The following is a 19,135-nucleotide window of genomic DNA, read 5'->3' as shown; positions in this document are numbered from 1 at the left end:
TACCTGGCCGCGTTTTCTGTGACCTGCAGCTTATGACCGAACAAACTTAAGAAGATATCAAAACTAAGCGCAGGCTCACTAAGTACACGCGCTTAACATTGAGCTTTCCGCAAGTTTTCTTCGTCGTAAAGTGCAGGAGCGCAGAAAAGCGGCCGTCGCGCACAGTAGCTGAAGTATATCTTCTGCTAGTTGTCTTAAGTTGACATCCCTTTTCGTGCCCGATGAAAAAAATATCCGGTACGACATTGTTCACAACTCAACGTTCCCACTTGACTTCGAACCTCCTGTTTGAGAGGTCAATACTTAGCGTTTCCTGCAGTGCTAGCATTGCTTCGCAATCGACGCCAGTGGGTACACAGGTCACTGAAGAACTGTCCGTCTGGTATACCCGAACTTGCGGCCTACAGCTTGACCAAACGCATGTGGCGCCGCCGCTCACTTGTGCGATGTCAGCATGAATGAGGTCTTCGAGCGTTTCTTGATCTCGGCGATGGCTCGGAAGATCTTGTTGCGCGAAACCACGTCCACGCCGGCGTAAGGCTCGTCGAGGAACACGAACGGCTGCAGGCCCAGCAGAGCAGCGCCGATGGACAGCTTGCGCCGGTTGCCTCCGCTGCACAGAAGACGCGGCACCCGATCACGCGTGTTTGGGCGCGCGAACAGCGGCATCTTTGGCGATTGGGCACAAACTTCCAAATCATGCCTAGTATGCTGCATTGTTATGCACCCTCCTCAGGGACACTTCAAAGCGTTTGTCGATAACGAAACTTTAACCTAGGGCACGGAGCAAGACAATATAGGAGGTGAAACTCCCGTCTGCGCGAGCGAGCGCAGGCGGCGGCTTGCGGCGCCTCGTAGAAGCAGCAGGGGAAAAAAAAAGAAATGCAGCGCCCGGGCAGGCGGCTCCGGCGCGTTCTCCGGCGGCGCGCGCTCAAAGCAGACGACAAGCAGACGACACGGGTGTTTGCCTCAGCGCGCACGCCGTGACGTTGTATTTCAGTAGTTTCTTTCCAGGCCGCCAGGCGCCGCCAGCAGGATAGTGGCGCCGCGGGCTTGTGACCTTTTCTGGTCGCCGCAGACGGCGGAGTTTCCACTCCTTGTAGTCTTCCTCCGTGACCTAGGGTTAGCACAAGTCTGGAAGGCGCCTTGGTTGGTTAGCGTCCATTTCGTGAGGACTTATTTAAGGGCAGTCCCAATGTGTCAGCCAAGAAGGTGAAGACCGCTCTAACCTGTACACCCCGCATTCCTTCCAAGCGTGCTCGTGCAGGTCAACGACGTTCACAATGCTGTCCACCATGGGCTTGAGGTCCGCATTGCTGATTCCTCGTAGTCGGCCGATAAGGTAGAGGTACTCGTACGCGTTGAGCCTGTCTAATAGCCCTCCTATCTGGAAGCAGTAGCTTATCTGCGACTGCCACTGCACAGAAAATAAGAAGAAAACACAGAAGTCTTTAGTCCAAACTTTACCACTTACGGGAAAACGTACATTGAAGTGATTCTCTTAAATATTCCACCCCAAAATCGGTTTAGAGATGCATTAGTCAATTATCCGCGCTGATGAAATGATTGCTGTTTGTTTCTCACAAGGCACTTAATTCATGTCGTTTGATTATGAGATCCTTTTCGAAACCCTGCGTTCTTCCCAAACTCTCTCGTTTTTCGAATTTCAGTCGAGGCTTTTTGGATAGGTTGCTGTCGAATGCACGGGCGAATGAGACCAGATTTCTGCACGTGAACGTGAGCTATTGAACATTATTATAGACCACATGGAACGCAGCATCAACCTTTTTGAGAATATGTTTGACAAGTAGCCTTTTTTTCGCAGGAAAAGAAAGTACGCGCTTAGGCTTTGTGCAGTGCAAGCGCTACAAGTCCTCTTTTTTTTTAACTGCTTGGACGCACAGGTGTTACTTCAGGCACGCGACAGTTTTTTCGCCTCCTTCGCGTAAATTTGAAATCCGTGACTTCCGTTGTTTTTTTTTGCGTTTCGACAACCCTAAGAAGAGGTCAAATAAGGGCAGGTATTTGGACCCACGAACAAAGCAGTAATCATTACTTGAGTCCCTGCGGGAGGCCACAATGTCGCGTTGTGCACCACGTGCAACCTTCTGCTAATGTTCAAGAGTACGCTTGGCGCAGGCATTTTTAAATGTTGACTTATTCCAATGACCATTTTTTAACAGATATTTACTTATGGCACTCTAAGACGCCTGGTCGGTTGTGCTGTTTAGGGCCGGATAAGGTAGCGTGCATACATTCGCCCTTTTTCACTTCAATGCTGTAATATCGCAGTCGCAGTGGGCATGTGGCAAGTTATGACACACCAATATCTAGAAAATTTTGTTGGAGAGCACAATATTAGGTGACACTAAGTAACAAAATTTCAGGTTATATGATACTCTCCCCCCCCCCCCCCCAATCTGTTGCTTGTTTTCCTACTTCTGTCAACGCTCCTGCAGTTTTCTCTTTTCCTTCGAAGGATATCCACATGCAGTCTCCTTCATTTATTTTTACACGCTTCCGGCTTCCTGCAGTCCTCATGAACCGCTCTCTCCCCAGCTTTGAAAACTTGTTTTCTGTTATGCAAGGACTGAAGATTTTTACATCGCAGATTAGCAGGCATTGAAAAATTCCCACACACAAACCACTGCACAACGGACATAGTTGTTTAATCACGGCTTGCTTGTGGGGCGTGCTTCTTGAAGATTTGCGCCTTCGATCGGCGTTATTTTTCAGAGTACCTCCATGCCCTCTACCCCGGCATCCCTGGTGGTACATTACGGATGATGCCTGTGAAAACAGCTGTGGTCGATATTGTCACCCTTTCGTTAATGTTGTGTTAATTCTAATACGTTCCCTCTTTTTTAGTCTCACACTTAGCTCTCAGCTCTTCACTAAACCACGGTAGCATAGCACGTGCCCACCTTATAATGATTCACGTCCTACGTCTGTCCTGCTTATCTGGAAATGTCCTATGATGTTCCCTTTATTAAAATCTGGGCCACAGAACAGCGCCGCTAGGCTATCCTAATTTTTTAAGGTTACGGCGCGAAATGCTGCCACGATCTCTTTACAATGACGGTCTGTCATTCACCAGAGTCTCTTAGCATCTTCGACTTGTGCAGTTGCTCCGCAGCCGCCGAGTACTGGTGTCGAGTGTTAATCGGCGCATTCGTATTGGAGGTGGTGGCGGCATACTGCACCAAACTAACCAAACACTGTTCTGGTGAGAGGGTATTTTGTCGGTTCTGGTCGCCGGGATCAGGCCGCATCCCAGGCCTAATCTAATTATTTCTATGAGCAATCGGATTTTTAAAAATTCTAGGTGAATTACAAAAGTGGCACCCCAATTCGACCATGCGATTCCGTTGCGATTGCTCTAGCTCAACGCCATCGCTGTGGCATTATCGAGGACTTGGGAGTTATCCGAATAATCTTGATAAGAGGCACAAGTTGAAGGTAGAACCGGCAGACGCACCTTCATTCATACATAATGAAGTAGACGAAATGTTTTTAGAAAACGTGGACTTGGTAATGGGTAAAGTTCAAAAGCAGTATACTGGGGTATAGGGTTACTTAAGTGCCAAAATATACGTTGAAGCCTGCAGATAGTTAACTAATATTGCTAATGGCATCACGTCTACGAAGAGCAGAGACTGGTTAGTAGCAAAGTTTGCGGAACCGAATATGGTTAACGGATTATGTGTCCCTCCTTCCAGAAATTGGAGGACCAGAAGTGGTCTTCGCAGAGCATGAATGATGAGAATAAAAATGAACCCGTGTTGGGCGTGCCGGCGCTCGCCAAAGACAGATGTGGCTTAGCAAAGCTCTCTGTTGGGCATAATAATAATAATAATTGGTTTTAGGGGAAAGGAAATGACGCAGTATCTGTCTCATATATCGTTGGGCACCTGATCCGCGCCGTAGGGGAAGGGATAAAGGAAGGAGTGAAAGAAGAAAGGAAGAAATAGGTGCCGTAGTGGAGGGCTCCGGAATAATTTCGACCACCTGGGGATCTTTAACGTGCGCTGACATCGCACAGCACACGGGCGCCTTAGAGTTTTTCCTCCATAAAAACGCAGCCGCCGCGGTCGGGTTCGAACCCGGGAACTCCGGATCAGTAGTCGAGCGCCCTAACCACTGAGCCACCGCGGCGGGTCTCTGTTGGGCACGGTGAAATAGCATCCAATTTCGAAAGCACAGATGGAGGCAAGGTACAGTGGATTGCAATGTCCAGTTTCATCTAGTCTCTTGTATTTACCTGCGCTTTCAAAATTCCGAAGGAGAGATCTATTGTCATTAGTATTGTCGGGACTGGAACTTAATTACGTTTGTAGATGAAAGAGAGGGAACTTGTAAAGAATAAGCACAGGAACGAGTTAGCGGTAAGAGGGAACCATCGGGGAATTGAGGATCTCTCTGCGGGATAGATATTGGCACCGAACGAAGAAAATGACCATGCACTGTTCAAAAGATGTATAACATTAAAGTGTTATTACTAAGTGAGCAATAGAAGTAGGATACTGGCAAGCTTCCTCAGGAGACAAACGACATGATTCAGAACGCTAAACACGAAAACGTCTAAACCTACAAATAGAATGCAAATTGAAGAACTGACAAGGCTACTCTATATGCTCAAGACAAAACGACGTCAGTAAGTATAATAATACGGAGATGATCGGTCATCCTCTAGACAACGGGGTAGCATAAAAGGCTCAACAGAAACTAGGCACAGACAAAAATCAGACGCGCACGCCAAGAGTCAAGATGACATTTTTAAAATGGATATGATAAGTAAGGTATCAAAGACATCTGGAGATCTCAAAGATACGGGGTGTGGAAGATGGGATGTCCCGCCAGCAACGAAATAGGAAGAAGGAAACCTTACAAGCAATTGAAAGGGGAAAATTGATTGCTGAGGATCAGGTGCTTGCTGATTTGTTGAACTTCGGGTCAATAATGCTAGAGAGGTTTGCTACCCTTGAATACGGAGTCCTTTGACCTCAAGCGTACCAGAGCCTTGGCTTAATCTATACGAAAGCATTCTAGGAACGGTGGCTCTTGCGCCCACAGACAAAAGAAGGCAGTAGACGAGAAGCATGCAGTAGATGGGTCTGCGTACGTCCCGCCTACTACCCTCCTCTGTTGTCCGTGTCTCGTAGCGCACTACCGCAACTTTATATGCTGCAGATGCACCAACTAGCCGCGCTTGCGACTCACAACTCCAAAGGGATGTCAGAACTTGAGAATCTAGAGTGATCATCTTGCTGTCGGTTGGCTACACGGAATTTACTTGCTACTTTTATCCTGATGATCCGCGAAAAAACTTTTCTTCACACGGCTTCCATTCCTCGCTTTACCAAAACCCCCTTTACAGAGAACGGAGTGTGCACAGAGATATTTGCTCTTTGCCCCTCGTAGCCATGCACTATAGTCCAACCTAGCTACAACGAAATAATCAATATAACGAAGAAACGACATTTCCTTTTGGAACATCGGTCAACACGGACTATAACGAATTATTCGCTAGGCCCCTTCAACTTGGTTATAGCGAGGTTCAAATGTATTTCCACGGGGAGAGAACATAACCTAATATGTATTTTAAACGCACCTAGATTCCTGTGAATAATTTCTGTGAAGTGTTTGTTACATCTTCGTACGCTGCTGGCTTAGTAGGCTTAATAGCCCTCTGGAATTGTTTATCGAGAAATTATTTTATTAAAAAATTCACCAACTGTTATTTTTTAAATCTCCGATGCATGAAAAGCATGCGATTAGAGCTTGTAACAGTCAAGAGTCACCATAGCGCTTACGTCCAACGAGAACGCGGTCATCCTGAACGCATATTTTTCTGTTCGTTCACCTTTGTTAGGTTGCGATGCTTCTAAGGGCCCAGTCAGAAAAGGACAAAAGGTTCGAAGCACCAGCATCAGCCATTCGCGGCCCATTATATCGCAGCAGTAGCTGAGAAGGTTACAGAACACTGTGTGCACATATATCTCGGTGCCGTAATGGAGGCTGAGGCAACAGTTCTCACCTTGCGGACGCCCTCGCTGAGAGTCGCGGTTTTCGTCATGGCGTCGCCGTAGGACACGTTTTCGAGACCGGCCAGCAACTGGAACGTGGTAGTCTTTCCGGCTCCGTTCACCCCCAGCAGGCCGAAGCACTCGGAGGGCTTCAGCGCCACGTACAGACCTCGCACGGCGCGGAAGTCCCCGTAGCGCTTGTGCAGGCTCCAGGCCAGCATAGAGTGCTCACTGAAGTTCTTCTTGTCTCGCAGGGAGGCGATGCGTTTCTTCTCTTCTTCGACATCTTCGTCGGCTAGCACCTCCTTGCCCGCGAACGCATCTGCTGGCGGCAAGTAGCCCGAGGTGAGGAACGCCAGGATGCCCAGGCATACGAAGCCAGCGGCAACCAGGGCTAACACCTCGAAGCCTATGGCTTCGTACTTGAAGGCGAAGAGCGGGATGGGCTTGCAGAGGTCTTGAAAGAGGGAAGGCCCGTCATCTTCCGTGGAAGCAAAGATGTAACGTATGAATGTTTTGTCGCACCCGAAAACTACGTTTGCTATGAATGCCACATTAGAAATGCTATAATTGTTGAATTGCTTAATGTCTCTGGTGCTCTGCTCATGATTGCCATCTGGAGGGTATACCGCGCAAGTTTTCACACAAGTTCGATTCGGTTTTATATTTTTAACGTCCCAAATTGACTCTGGCTATAAGGGACGCCGTAGGCGAGAGCTCAAGATAACATCCGACCATCTGGTGATTAACGGGCACTGACATGACACAGTACGCGAGACCATAGAATTTCACCTCCAGAGAAATGCGACCGCTGAAGCCGGGACCAAACCCGTGTTATTCGGTTCACCAGCTGAGCACCGTACGCAGTGAGCCGCCGCTGCGGCTTTCTTCACACAAGTGTTTCTTTTCAAATAGCACGTTTGTGTTTTCATGACGCTCAAGAATTCCGTGACGTGCTTCCGAAAATCGCTGTCACTTTATTGATGCATTGATTTATTTTTTCGCATTTTATTTATTTTTTACTTTACACGCCATATGTGCTTCGAAGGCCTCAGCATCAGACCCCTGCTGTTCCCGTAATGGTGGCAGTTTGGTTAAGTTTTCACGCATAGCCTGCCAGTTTAGAGAAGACAGCGACGTCGTTTCTGATACCACATTTTTCTCCGATAGTTCTTTTCGATGCATTATTATTATTATTTACTTCTCATATAAAAGTTTTGAAGAGGTGAACGTGGGAGGAGAACTGCGGCAGCGGCTGTTTCTGTGAACAACTTGTCAGTGTCAAAATGTCTGTCCTGAAATGTATCATCGCACTTAAAAAAAAAAAGAGCGGCCCTAGTTTTGTTCCTTTAACATAGGAACAGGTAGGGACTGTCAGTGTAACCAAGGCATGCTTATCGGATATGATTTCCTCATAGCACTTATAACTTAGATAATCAAATATGTTCATATTATGCCACAAGCTGCTGCGCATAATATTATCACAGGTAGACGAAGGTATACAAGGTAGTCAGGAGGAGAGGAAGAGGTAGTTTTTATGCCTGTTTTATACGCCTGTTAGGTTCATTATTCACGGTAATTCTTTCGTTCTTGCACTTTATCGCAGGCTACCTGTGAAGGAGTACCGCCGGACCGTCGTCATAGTTAAGCAGCGCCACCACGACAGAGCGCTGTAGGCACTCGCAACGTTATCGCAACGAAGTCTGTGAAGCGCGACTTGAGCGAATACGGCAGTAAAGAGGAGCACATCGGTTGCAATGATAGCGTGAACATAAGGCGCCTATGAGATGAGCCAGAGGTTGAGCAAGACAAGGTATGCACAGGCGAGAAGGTAATGCAATCGCTTTGAGCAGAGCTTGAATTCCGGTCTTTTGCAGAAGATAATAGGCGGTGCGAACGGAGTATGCGTTAGCACTTTCTTTAGAGGTGAGCCTCTACCAGTCGGTGCGCCACAGAGGCGTTGTACCTTTGATTTGAAGGCTCGAACGAGTTTCCTCAGGCACGCGTGCAGCCACTGATGTACAGTGTCGGAATTTATTAGCGTGAACACGGAAGCGCGTGCCCGATAGCCTCGAACCCTACTCGTGGAGATACACGATGGCTTCTTTCCGCAACATGGTAAAAACGGTTATGCCGCCTTGCCGGCTTCCGGCAAGCCCAAAGACACACGTCCCTATCCATTCTGTTTATGAATGCGGCCGCCGCGTGTCGCCACGAGTAGGGTTCGAGGCTATCGTGCATGCGCTGCCGTGTTCACGCTAATAAATTCCGTGACTGTACGCTTCGTGAACCAAGCTATGTGCAAACGACGGAGCTCTAACGTCACAACAAGCACGTAGCAGACACCAGAGGGCGTTGTGCTCGAGCTTTCACTCAGTAGAGCGATTCAAAAATATTCAAAAATAGGATTTTGGGGTAAAAGTATGGCTTTTGTGGCACAGTATTACCAGTGTTGGAGGACACAGCAGAGTAGGTGAATTGTCTTAAGCAGGAAGCTGGTTAACTAATTTGTGATAATTAACGGTTTAAGTATCGCGTCTAGGCAACTGGGTTACAATTAGAGGATTGTACCCGGTCGTTAGTAATAGCCATACCAGTTTTTATAATTACGAAAACGCGATTATCGTCGGCGGTCCGGCTTGACAAAATTTGGCTACATCGTGCCAAAACACATGCGCTTTCGCGCAGTGCTCTTCCCCGTGAAAGGACCCCCTTCCAGCCAATTGCGTCGGCAGATTCTCGTGACCCTGGTAGTGTGAGATTGCAGGAACTGGCAGATGAAAGGGAATAGTCCGCTCCCTCCATGGTCGGGAATAGACACCTCCCTGCATCGACACGATAGCAGGGTCATGACAATCGGCCGATGCCATTGGCTGGAAGTGGGTCATTTGACAAAAAAAGTCGCTTGATTCTTGAGTTTTATCCGACAATAGCTAGATGTGTGGTGCGTGGCACTTCTGGACAGACGACGGTTCACTCGCAGAGGCTTCAAACGCCGCTGCTTGGGGGGAATGATGTTCGTACTGCGAGAGCAGTAAAATCTGTGACAATTTGCACTCTGGGTATCAGGAGGATTTGTGCTTTGCTATATACCTTGGGAGCTCAACAGCAATAAAATTCTTTACAAGTAAGTATTGAACAGTTTTGGAAGGGCTCCTCACCCGATGCTGCCTTGACCAGGGATCCTCCAGCTGTCAAGAAGATGCCCGATGGATCGGCTAATCTTTGGGATTCGCGCTTAGCGGTTTGTGCAAGCTTGCACTCGATGTCTTGAGCGTCCTTGGTCCAGATCTTGGTGAAGCAGCAGAGGATCGCGTACGGCGGGAACGGCAAGAGGAGGTAGTGAGCCTGCCTCTCCCCGAGAAGAAAAAATGCAAGCCCGTAGCAGAGTATCGAGACCTGTCCTGCGCAGACATCAAGGGTATCAATCAGGCGTTTCGCTCATTGGGAGCGCATGCAGACCTAGCGGCCGATTTTACCTGCAGAGAAAAAAAAGCATTCACAGTAGCTTAGTGAGCCTAAGCATGAAGGAACAACCACTATTAAAAGAGTTGGAGGTAACACTTAAGCTCCGCCTTAAGGATATGACGCGGTAGCGTGAATGAGTTAATCCCCGCATAGGCAGAATTGCTCATTACCAACTTTACATTCATATGTCACCGGGAGTCCTCACACAGCTCCTTGCGTAGTGGTGCAGTGCATGGTTAAGGAATGCGCCGCTGCCCTGTGATGGCTGATGCTGCTACCGGTGGGTCTTGTGCAACTCGAGTTGTTCCTTCCGAGCAAACTCTTGCGATAAACCATTGATTTAACTGCCTCCTGCCAGAGTGATTAGTTCGCTCACAATCCAGTGGGTATATTGTGATGTCGCCACAAGGTCACGTAACCAAGGTAGCCCACGCAGTTATCTTCCCCGGGGGTGGCTTCCTGGGGCACCCTATTTATCGCTCACAACGCCGACACCGGATTCTCTGCGTAACGACGCCTTTAACGCTCTTGCGTTCAGAGCTTCATAAAAGAAGAAAATCATGCACAGTATTTTCCGTTGTCCCCGTTCAAGGATCAATATGCATGCAAGTGCCTCTGCGTTAACATCTCCTTCCATTTCGACGCAACCGCCGCGGTGGCTGAGTGGTTATGGCGCTCGGCTGCCGGCCCAAAAGACGCGGGTTTCGATGGAGGCGCAATTTCGAATTTCGATGGAGGCGCAATTCTAGAGGCCCGTGTGCTGTGCGATGACAGTGCACGTAAAAGAACCCCAGGTGGTCGAAATTTCCGGAGCCCTTCACTGCGGCGTCCCTCATAGCCTAAGTCGCTTTGGGACGTTAAACCCCCATAAACCAAACCAAACCAAACCATTTCGTCGCAACACCGGAACGCTGATCGGTAACAATCCGTCCTTTTCTTCACCATCATGCAGTATATCTCCACTGAGGGACGAAGGCTTCATCCATTGGCCTCCAACGAAATATGTTTTGTGCCAGATGCGGACGCACTCATCCACCCACCTGACAGTCGGCAGGGCCCTGATAGGCTTAACTTTTATTGGTTTTTACTAGTTTGGCATAACGAAGAGGGCTGATGGGGGCTGCTTAGCACATGTTGACAGAGGGTATGTAACCGCGCTTAAGTCGGGACAAAGTGCACGAGACGCATACTTGCGCCATGTGTCAGCGCAAGTGTTTGTCTCAGTCCCTTTGTACTATCTTAAGCGCTGCTACATCCTGTCTGCCCAAAGGAACCGACAGTTATTCGGAAGAAATGCCTTGGCGGTGGCCATTTCTCCTTCATTTGAAATAGGATATGAAATAACTCGCGTTTGTTATCTCAACCAATGTGCTCTTTTCCTCTGTTAACGTTCCACCGGTCACCTTCATTTTGCAGAGTTCCTTTTGACTCGATGGGAATGCGGCCTTCCCGGATGGTTAGCAGACTTCAATTCCCTTTTCGGGTTTGCCGGGTCTTCGTTTGAAGAACACGCATTTGTACTGTATGTAGTGGCTCAAAGATCATTATGGCTTTGGTCTGCTGACCGGGAAGCCACAGGTCATTGTCATGCCCTGATCAGCGCTTTGATGGAGCGGCAAAATGGCAAAAGGGTAAATTTTCAGACCTATAGCGAAATACGTCCAGCTGATCGCACAAGACAGCGTGTTCTAAATATGTCGCCTTTTTTCTCTTGAAAAAGGTACACGGTTGAGGATGTCAAGAGCAGCCATGTCTTGAAAACGATGCGAAACGATGCTTTCCAAGGTGTTTTTCTGTAAAACTGGCAGACGGCACTGAGTCTAGTAGGAAGAGGGACCTGCACTTCGAAGAACAGATTCCCCTAGCTTGCTTTTTGGAGAATGGACAATGCTTCACAATACCGATCAGATTGAACTGCACACGTACCAGCCATACTGCTTGTCTTTTCTATACTGCGGCATCTGCGTGACCACATTTTGACGTCCCACCGGCCTAACCACGACGCTAGTCGCGTCTCTTCGCTGTTCAAGCAAGGTGCCCACGGCTATCATGGGCAACTCACATTCCACTGCGTGAAATAGCAGCCCGGAAGCAATGTACTGTGAGAAAGTAACAGATGATGCCATTAATGCCTTCTCTTAACCCTGCGCCCTTATACAGGGTGTTGCATCTAAGACGACACATTTCATAAAAATAGGCTTTTTGAGTTAAAAGAGCAGTTTTCGGAATAGCATTGGCAGCAGTGTAGTCAGAATAAAGCTAAGACATGCTAACTAGCAGGCTGGTTAACTAATATTGAATATTTAATTTTTAACTTTTACTCTTAGGCTCCGTAATATCCATATCAGTTTTTTGAAGTTCGAAAATCCGGTTACCCTCAACGCTGTGGCTCACCAAATTATGGCTACATAGCGCGAAAACACATGCGCTTTAAAGAAGCTTGCTGGCAAAGCAATTTCTCCAGTGCACGGAACCCATCGAGTAGCCTAAATTTTCAGGGCCACAGCGCCGAGGGTAACCACGTTTTTGAAATTCTAAAAACTGATTTGGATGTTACTCACTGCGCACTACACGCCTAGCTTTCAGTAATTAAGGTAGAAAACAGTGATTGTTCAATGTTAACTATTCAATAATATTTAACAGCTTGCTAGTTAGCAGGTACACAGCTGCGTTCTGGTGTATTATTCCGCTGCTAATGCTATACCGAAAAAGCGTTCTTTTCAAAAAGGCTATTTTAAAAAAAATTGTGGAAAGTCTTAGGTGAAACACCCTGTATATGCTCTTCGTTTATAGTGGAGAGTGTACTCTAAGCGAGGGCTGCACAGCAGTGAACCAGAAGCCACCCCACTCAGATACTTTGCTGCGCCATCTGTCATCATCACCGAATCCTTATGCGGGTGCGGCAGTTTCGCTGATCCTTCACCCTTCACTTCTTTGTAGAAAAAGAGGAGAATATTTACGCGAGCTGTTTTGTTTATTGAAAGGCGAGGTTGGATTTAAACGCGATAGCGTTAAATGCCCCGTGTCACAGAAAAAACTAGTGCCGCCGTTGACCAGCGGCGGGGTCGAAAACTTGCGACTAACCGACCGGTTTATGACGTCACAACTACAAGCCTCGCGCTAGTAAATCAAACACCCCCGTGCGATCACACTCTTGATTCCCATATCCAGGGTGCTTCACCTAAGACTTTACACAATTTAAAAAAAAATATGCTGAGTTAGAAGACTGCTTTTTTCGGCATAGCATTGCTAATGATGTAATACGTCAGAATACAGCTACGACGCACTAACTAGCAGTTTTGTTAACTAATACTAAATAGTTAATTTTTTAAAGACTTACTGTTAGGTTCCTTAATTATTAAGACGCCTGTAGTACACTGTAAGTAATATCCATATCCGTTTTTAGGATTTCGAAAACGCTGTTACCTTCGGCGCTGTGGCCCAACAAATTTTGGCTGCATCACGCCAAAATACATGCGCTTTCGATTAGTTTGCAGTCAAAGCAGCCTCTCCAGTGCACCTAACTGGTCGAAATAGCCAGACTACTCTTATTTATGATTTACAGAGTTAAACTCCCCCATTTCAGGTTTCATTAAATGGCAATGCGTCGCGTGCAGGACAGGTGCCTACAGGGCAAACACTCAACAACGGAAACAAAAGGAGCAATTATGCCGGAAATATTTACTGAAATTTGGCCTCCTAAATCTGCAGTTCCGGATTTAATGGACTCAAGAATAGAAGGCTCCTGCGTAATTCCACCTGGGGTACTTTAATACTCACTGTGCCTAAATCCATGCCAGCGGCCAGGTCCCAACCGCAGATTTTGTTCTCAATAACGAAACCTCGTCATCCTAATCGGAGAACGGGCCACTGCCTCTATGAATTCCTGGCTTGCTTAAAAGGTGCAAAGTCAGAAGGATCACAGAAATAACGCGAAATTTTGGCCCTGCAAACTAAACACATTGAGGCAGCTTTTTTTCAAAATTTCGCAGTATATATTTGAAATTTGTTCAATTGCCAAATGCCACAAAGTTCCGGATAATAAGCGTGCAGCTTATACTCGGCGCCAAGCAGAGTAGAGGCCGCACTATAGTCAGGCAACCTGTGATAGTCTTCCGCGAGCACAATTAGAGCTCGGAAGGCTTCAGTGTCTGTTCTGTTACAAGAGTTCTTTTCAGGGACGCTGTTTTCTTACCTCCTAGGTACACCCACAACAGCAAACTGGAGATCGCACCGCCCACTGAAACTGCCCTCTCCGCTATCAGGTAAGCCATGCCGATGAAGGCCGGTCCGGACAACAGGAAAGCCAAGTAGTAGTTTCCTGCAAACATAGGAAGTGTTCACCGAGAAACAAGTTGTAGTACGAAAATAGTTGGCTTACGTTTATTGCAAAAGAAGATGTTAACGAAATAAGAAAATGCACGGCAGGGAAAATAACTCTGTTAGATATCGACGTGTAATATGGTAGCGCCCATTGCAGTGAATTAGAAGCGCATGCAGAAGCGCTCTTGAGCTTCGGCAACGAAAAGACTTATTTTATTTGCATGTTATTCAATGCTGAGTGATTATAAATCATTAACATCCTAATCAGCCAAGCCGCATCGACCCTTGGACAATGATATATCGCATTAAGCGTGCTGCCTGCATTTAATCTTGTACTGTACCCACTGAGGTCACCGCATCCCCGAAAGCTTCCGCAACCTCAATGCAGTGTTGTTTTTTTAATTAATTTCATTAGCCTGAGTGACCAAAGAAATTTTGTTATCGGAATTACATGCCCTGTCCATGTTTATATTATCTGTTTGATTTGAGGCAGTAAGAGAGCAAACTATGACCACGGTTTCATTTCATAACGTACGCCTAATACTTCGCTATCGATGACTCGTTATGATGCACGCAATTTGAAGTTAACTTAAATTTAAGCTTGGCTCCTAAGTACTTGGCTCCGGTTGAGTAGCTGTGGTGCTACTCTCCTCCTGTTACTCACTTAATAGCTAGGCCAAGCCAGGGGCAGGATAGAACTACTGCATAGTAGCAGAGTTGGGCGTTTGTACGCCATATTGCTTCCCTAAGCATCCTTATTATGAGGGAATGCCGCAACTCTTGCTTGCAGGAGGCGGACTTGGTGGAGTGGTTAGAGCAAGTGCAGGCTCAGTGCGCTTGATTCTGGCTGCCGAATTTGCTTTATTCTAGGCATATTTAGGTTGCACTGAATGACACAGCTTGCTAGTAACGCGTCGGCAGCCCCAAGGCCTATCTCAGTGAGTCACGAAAATACTCGCCATGTTGTGGATTGGTGGCGCCATCGTTTGTAAACGCCACAAATCACAGACGTGTTCTTGTTATCAATTGGCGAACACTTGTGATAATATTGCTTATTGTCGATAAGAAAACATCGTTTTCAGAGAACATGTGCACTCGGACAAAAGAAATGCCACAGAGCACGAGAACAGTAGGTGTACGAATGAACTGTCAGCAACGGTCTAGCGCAGAACGACGCAAATGAGTTGGCTTCTCCGCAACGCGTGGAGGCTTTTTAACCACGGGATCGCGTTTAGCCAGTAGAGGCGTGACAGGCGCAGGGACAACAAACGCGCAACTCTAACCTCGCTTCTCAAGCGCACCAGGTGTGATGTGTGCCACCCGTGCTGCAGGGCAGAACTTAGGCTCATTCACGCCGCGCGTTCATTCTGCCCATCACACGACCAAGAAGACGCTGTGGTTGATGCATGCGCTCTTCAGGCGGGTGCACAGCACCTATCACCAGGGGATCAGGGGAACTGGAAAGTTTCGCCAATGTTTGTTTACTCTCGCCTGTTTGTTTTACCTCCGTCCGGGTGCCAAAGTCATCCGCGGCGCCCACAACGGGAGCTACAAGCATTTCATGCATAAAGCTATATGAAAACGCATCCACGAAGCCAATATCCTTATCATACTAGCCGACTGACAGGGTGCTTGAAGTGCCCTCACACAGCGACATCAAGGATGAATTAAGTTCATTTCCGAATAAAATTATAGTGAGTTTAGCGCGCGTTCTCTGTCTTCCTCTGTGTTTCCTATCTTGTGTGCTGCTTTGACACAGTGCACCGCCGACCGACCTGGATTTGTATGATAATATAGTGGAAAGCTCGTAGTTCGCACCAGTTGGGAAACTACGCTTCAAAAATTGACTATTTCCAGGGGGCGCTTACCGTGGACTTGAGGATAGCGGCGCCATCTGGAAGCAGCAATTAAGGGCTTGCGCCGCATGTCTCCATTTTGTTCTGAAAAGCTTTCGTTTTATGCCTATTTTACTCCTTCATTTATCTCTCGGACTGCTATATATATAGATTTTTATTAATGCATCAGTTTCACTAGTCCTGTCGTCCGGCGGTTGGGCGTTTATCAACAAGATTAAAGTTTTCAACTTTGACACGGATTTCATTATTATCTATGGGCGCCGCGGCAGTTTGTAAAGAGCCGCATTTGTGGCCTACTCAGGCCACCAATTCTTAGAGCGGCCCTCCTCGGGGTACAACTTCCGATTTCGATGTGGATGAGACAATGACCTTCAATGTCTCACAAGGTCAAACCGAACTTAACTTGGTGCTATGGTCCCAGCTATAGTAGCATGACCACGTGATCTTATCACTACGACCATTAGATGCCTGAGTTTGACTCTTGACCTTGACATCTGCTTTGAGGCAGTGGGCCCCACATCTACAATGACCTTAGATGCCCCACAAGGCCAAACCGAACTTGACTGCATTATGGTATGGCCCCATCTATGCTAGTGATCACGTGTTCATATGACTATGACAAGTGGATACCTGACCTTGATCGTTGACCTTGACCCTCGACGTTGACCTTGACCTTGGCATTTGATTTGAGACAGTGGGGACTATGCTTAACGGACCTTTCGCTCGTATAACTACGTTCAAGACACTTTGAACCCAAGCAATTTTCACGCGTGGCCTCGATATGAAGATTCACGACTGCTGAGATTGAAAGGTTTGGTTGTAGCATAGTGAGAGCAAACTCACCGGCCGTATTTGCCGAGTACTCAGAAAAGGCGAAGTGCACCAGGACCCAGCAGCCTGACAAGAGCGCGTGGTAGATCATGTCGAAGACCAAGTGTGCGAACACGAACTCCACACCCGACATGCCAGTCATGATCTGGACGTCGCGGCCACCGCCCAAGCGCTCGGGCACTGGGAAGACGGCGTAAATGGCGAAGGCCAGCGAGTAGCTCAGTGCTGGTAGAACGGCCCAGTAGAACCAGACTTGCACGCGGTACTGGATGATGGCCACGCCGGCTGACTTGTACTTTCCCGTGATGAAGGCGATGCTGGCCGAAATGTGCGCGAGCGGCTGCGCCAGCACTTCACGCAACTTGGCGGTTGTCACAAGGTTCAGCAGAATCGGAAGGCTGATGGAACTTGTCGGGTTCTGCATGAGCGTAATGCTGGAACGTGCGGAAGAGCCATCAGTTATCTTCCCCACGTTTGGGTGGACGCCATGTTGCGAGTAACGTCGCATACAAGAATGGTGCTCTCGAAAATGGCACTCATTCTGGTGATGTTTATGCTTTGCCGGGCACTAAGAGACGCATTCGTTGCATGCATACGAAGCCAAAGAGTTCCCGTAACTCTATTCAAGCGCGTGACATCATCACCAGTGGTGATTGCCATTTGCAAGTAAACAGCGGCGTACCCGCGCCCGAAATCCGTTTGGACGTACCGCAGTCTTTAATGCAAAACTATTATATGGCACATGGGCAACAAAAAACAGCGGCGTTGACCAAGAAAGGGGGTTCTAAACCTCATGACGCCATCATGGTCTCGCATTCCGCCAGCAGTAGACCTTAAGATATTAATGGGTAATCATAGGCAATGAGCAGACATTACATGAGGCAGTAGCAGTTAGTGAAAGCGAAAAGTACTGATAGAATCGCAAACGACGATACTAGATAATTAGGGTCATTAGTTAGGTAATTTATTTATTTGTACATTATGCTAATCTCATCTGAGATTGTTGCAGTAGGGCGCTACCAGGCAAATTAGAACGGCTGAAAAGGATACATTATTCGGTAAGCATTACAAACGAAAAACAAAAAAAAATGTGAAGGGTAAACAGAACCACAGGAAGGAAGTAAAGTAATAATATTAAAATCCTTTAGGTTGAAAGCCTTTACGCTAAAGGCGTTTAGATCTATGGCCTTTGTGGTTAAAGTCCTTGGATCCAATGCCTTTAGGTCGAAGGCCATCAGAGTAAATACCTTATGGTAAAGGCCTTTACGGTAAAATCTTTTCCGGTAAAAGCCTTTTGGTCAGATGCCTTTAGGTCAAAGGTCTTTATGGATAAGACCTTTAGTGTAAAGGCCTTTAGGTCAAATGGTGGTTCCGCATTCACAGCACGTAACAATGTTGTGTCCATCATAGCTTTTTCCTAAAGTCGGCGCTGGCGCGATTAGTATTGAATTTTCCCACCTTTTCTAACCCATACAATTTCTCCTTTCCGTGCAAGTAGCGACTTTGTCAACAGAGCTCAGCAATCTGTCGATACCGGCCTACTTCAGTTGGTCGTCAACATTTCTTTAAAAAGCCACTACTGGCGAGGTTTTGTGGCGCATCGACTGGTTTTCTCTGTTGTGCCAGTCAGGGACTCTTTATATCATTCTAAAGGAGAAAAATATTCGAAGTGGCCCTAAAGCTCCAAGACAATGACGTGTTCAGTTTTCGAGAAGGTGGAATATCATAAGCGAAATATGCAAAGGTGAGTTGTGAGTACAAATCATAGAAATATTGTGCCCTTTTTACTTCTTGTTTCTTTCTATTAAAAATTAAAATATCATTAAATACTCCGTGCTTCAGAGCAACATTTATTAGTTGCTGTTTCGGAACCGGTTTTCAAGAATCGGTGCACCAGGACTGGAGAGGAATGGCAATTATTTGCGCCAGTCGCTGAGGTCAACCAAGTGCACCATTCAGATTTAAGCCATGATCGTTATCATGGCGTTTTGTCGGTTTCGACGCCACAAGTTTGCATAAATTGGAGAAGAAAATATGTTCAATTTTAAATCATCTTTTTCAACGACAATTGCGTGTCTGGCTGCCGAACAAATATCAAGAAAGCCAGAGTTTATGCTCAGGCTAAGAAAAAAAAGAGAGTTTTAATCCGTGTTACATTAAAGGTTTTATGACGTTTCATAAATCTGCTTGTTTTTTTTATTCTGCGAATCATATACTGGTCACACCCCGCACACGTTCAACCTTTCAATTGCTGATTATTTTCCCAAATGGAAAAAACAAATGTTATGTTTTTATGATCTCAATTATCCCCGGAGTGCATCCCAAGCATTCTCCCAGATTTCCATGATGGCCGAGGAAAAAAAATTCAAGCTTCCATGACTGAGGCAGCAATTTCTGTGAGAACCGAGTTCCCGTCCTCATCCAATACTGGTTGTTTCTTTGAACCAATCTTGCCATAGGAATAGTTGTATAGATAAACCAGCACCTTTTATGCGTCTTGAATCGGTAGGGCTTTCAAAGCAAGCAAATGCAATCAGGCACTGCAGGTGTACCAGAGCTCCTAGCGCAGAAATAACTGCCGAGTCGTTCGCGCTTGTATGTGACATTTGTAATTGTAAGACGTTGTTGCAT

At 46.9% G+C, this 19,135-nt stretch overlaps 1 protein-coding gene across 1 annotated transcript in view; it reads right to left on the bottom strand.

Moving 5' to 3' along the window:
- LOC144103581 (phospholipid-transporting ATPase ABCA3-like) overlaps positions 1–19,135 on the bottom strand; it is an 83,847-nt gene that overhangs the window by 10,307 nt on the left and 54,405 nt on the right. The window contains exons 17-22 of the mRNA XM_077636259.1: positions 16,517–16,938; positions 13,690–13,815; positions 9,188–9,430; positions 6,038–6,507; positions 1,230–1,417; positions 440–613 (exon numbers count right to left, since the gene is read on the bottom strand). Coding sequence (XP_077492385.1) covers positions 440–613; positions 1,230–1,417; positions 6,038–6,507; positions 9,188–9,430; positions 13,690–13,815; positions 16,517–16,938 — 1,623 coding nt within the window. The remainder of the gene's footprint in view (positions 1–439; positions 614–1,229; positions 1,418–6,037; positions 6,508–9,187; positions 9,431–13,689; positions 13,816–16,516; positions 16,939–19,135) is intronic.

Source organism: Amblyomma americanum, chromosome 9, assembly GCF_052857255.1.
Source record: "Amblyomma americanum isolate KBUSLIRL-KWMA chromosome 9, ASM5285725v1, whole genome shotgun sequence".
In the NCBI taxonomy this organism is placed as follows: Eukaryota; Metazoa; Arthropoda; class Arachnida; order Ixodida; family Ixodidae; genus Amblyomma; species Amblyomma americanum.
Note: the sequence above shows the minus strand (reverse complement) of the source record. Positions and strands in the feature narration are given on the sequence as shown.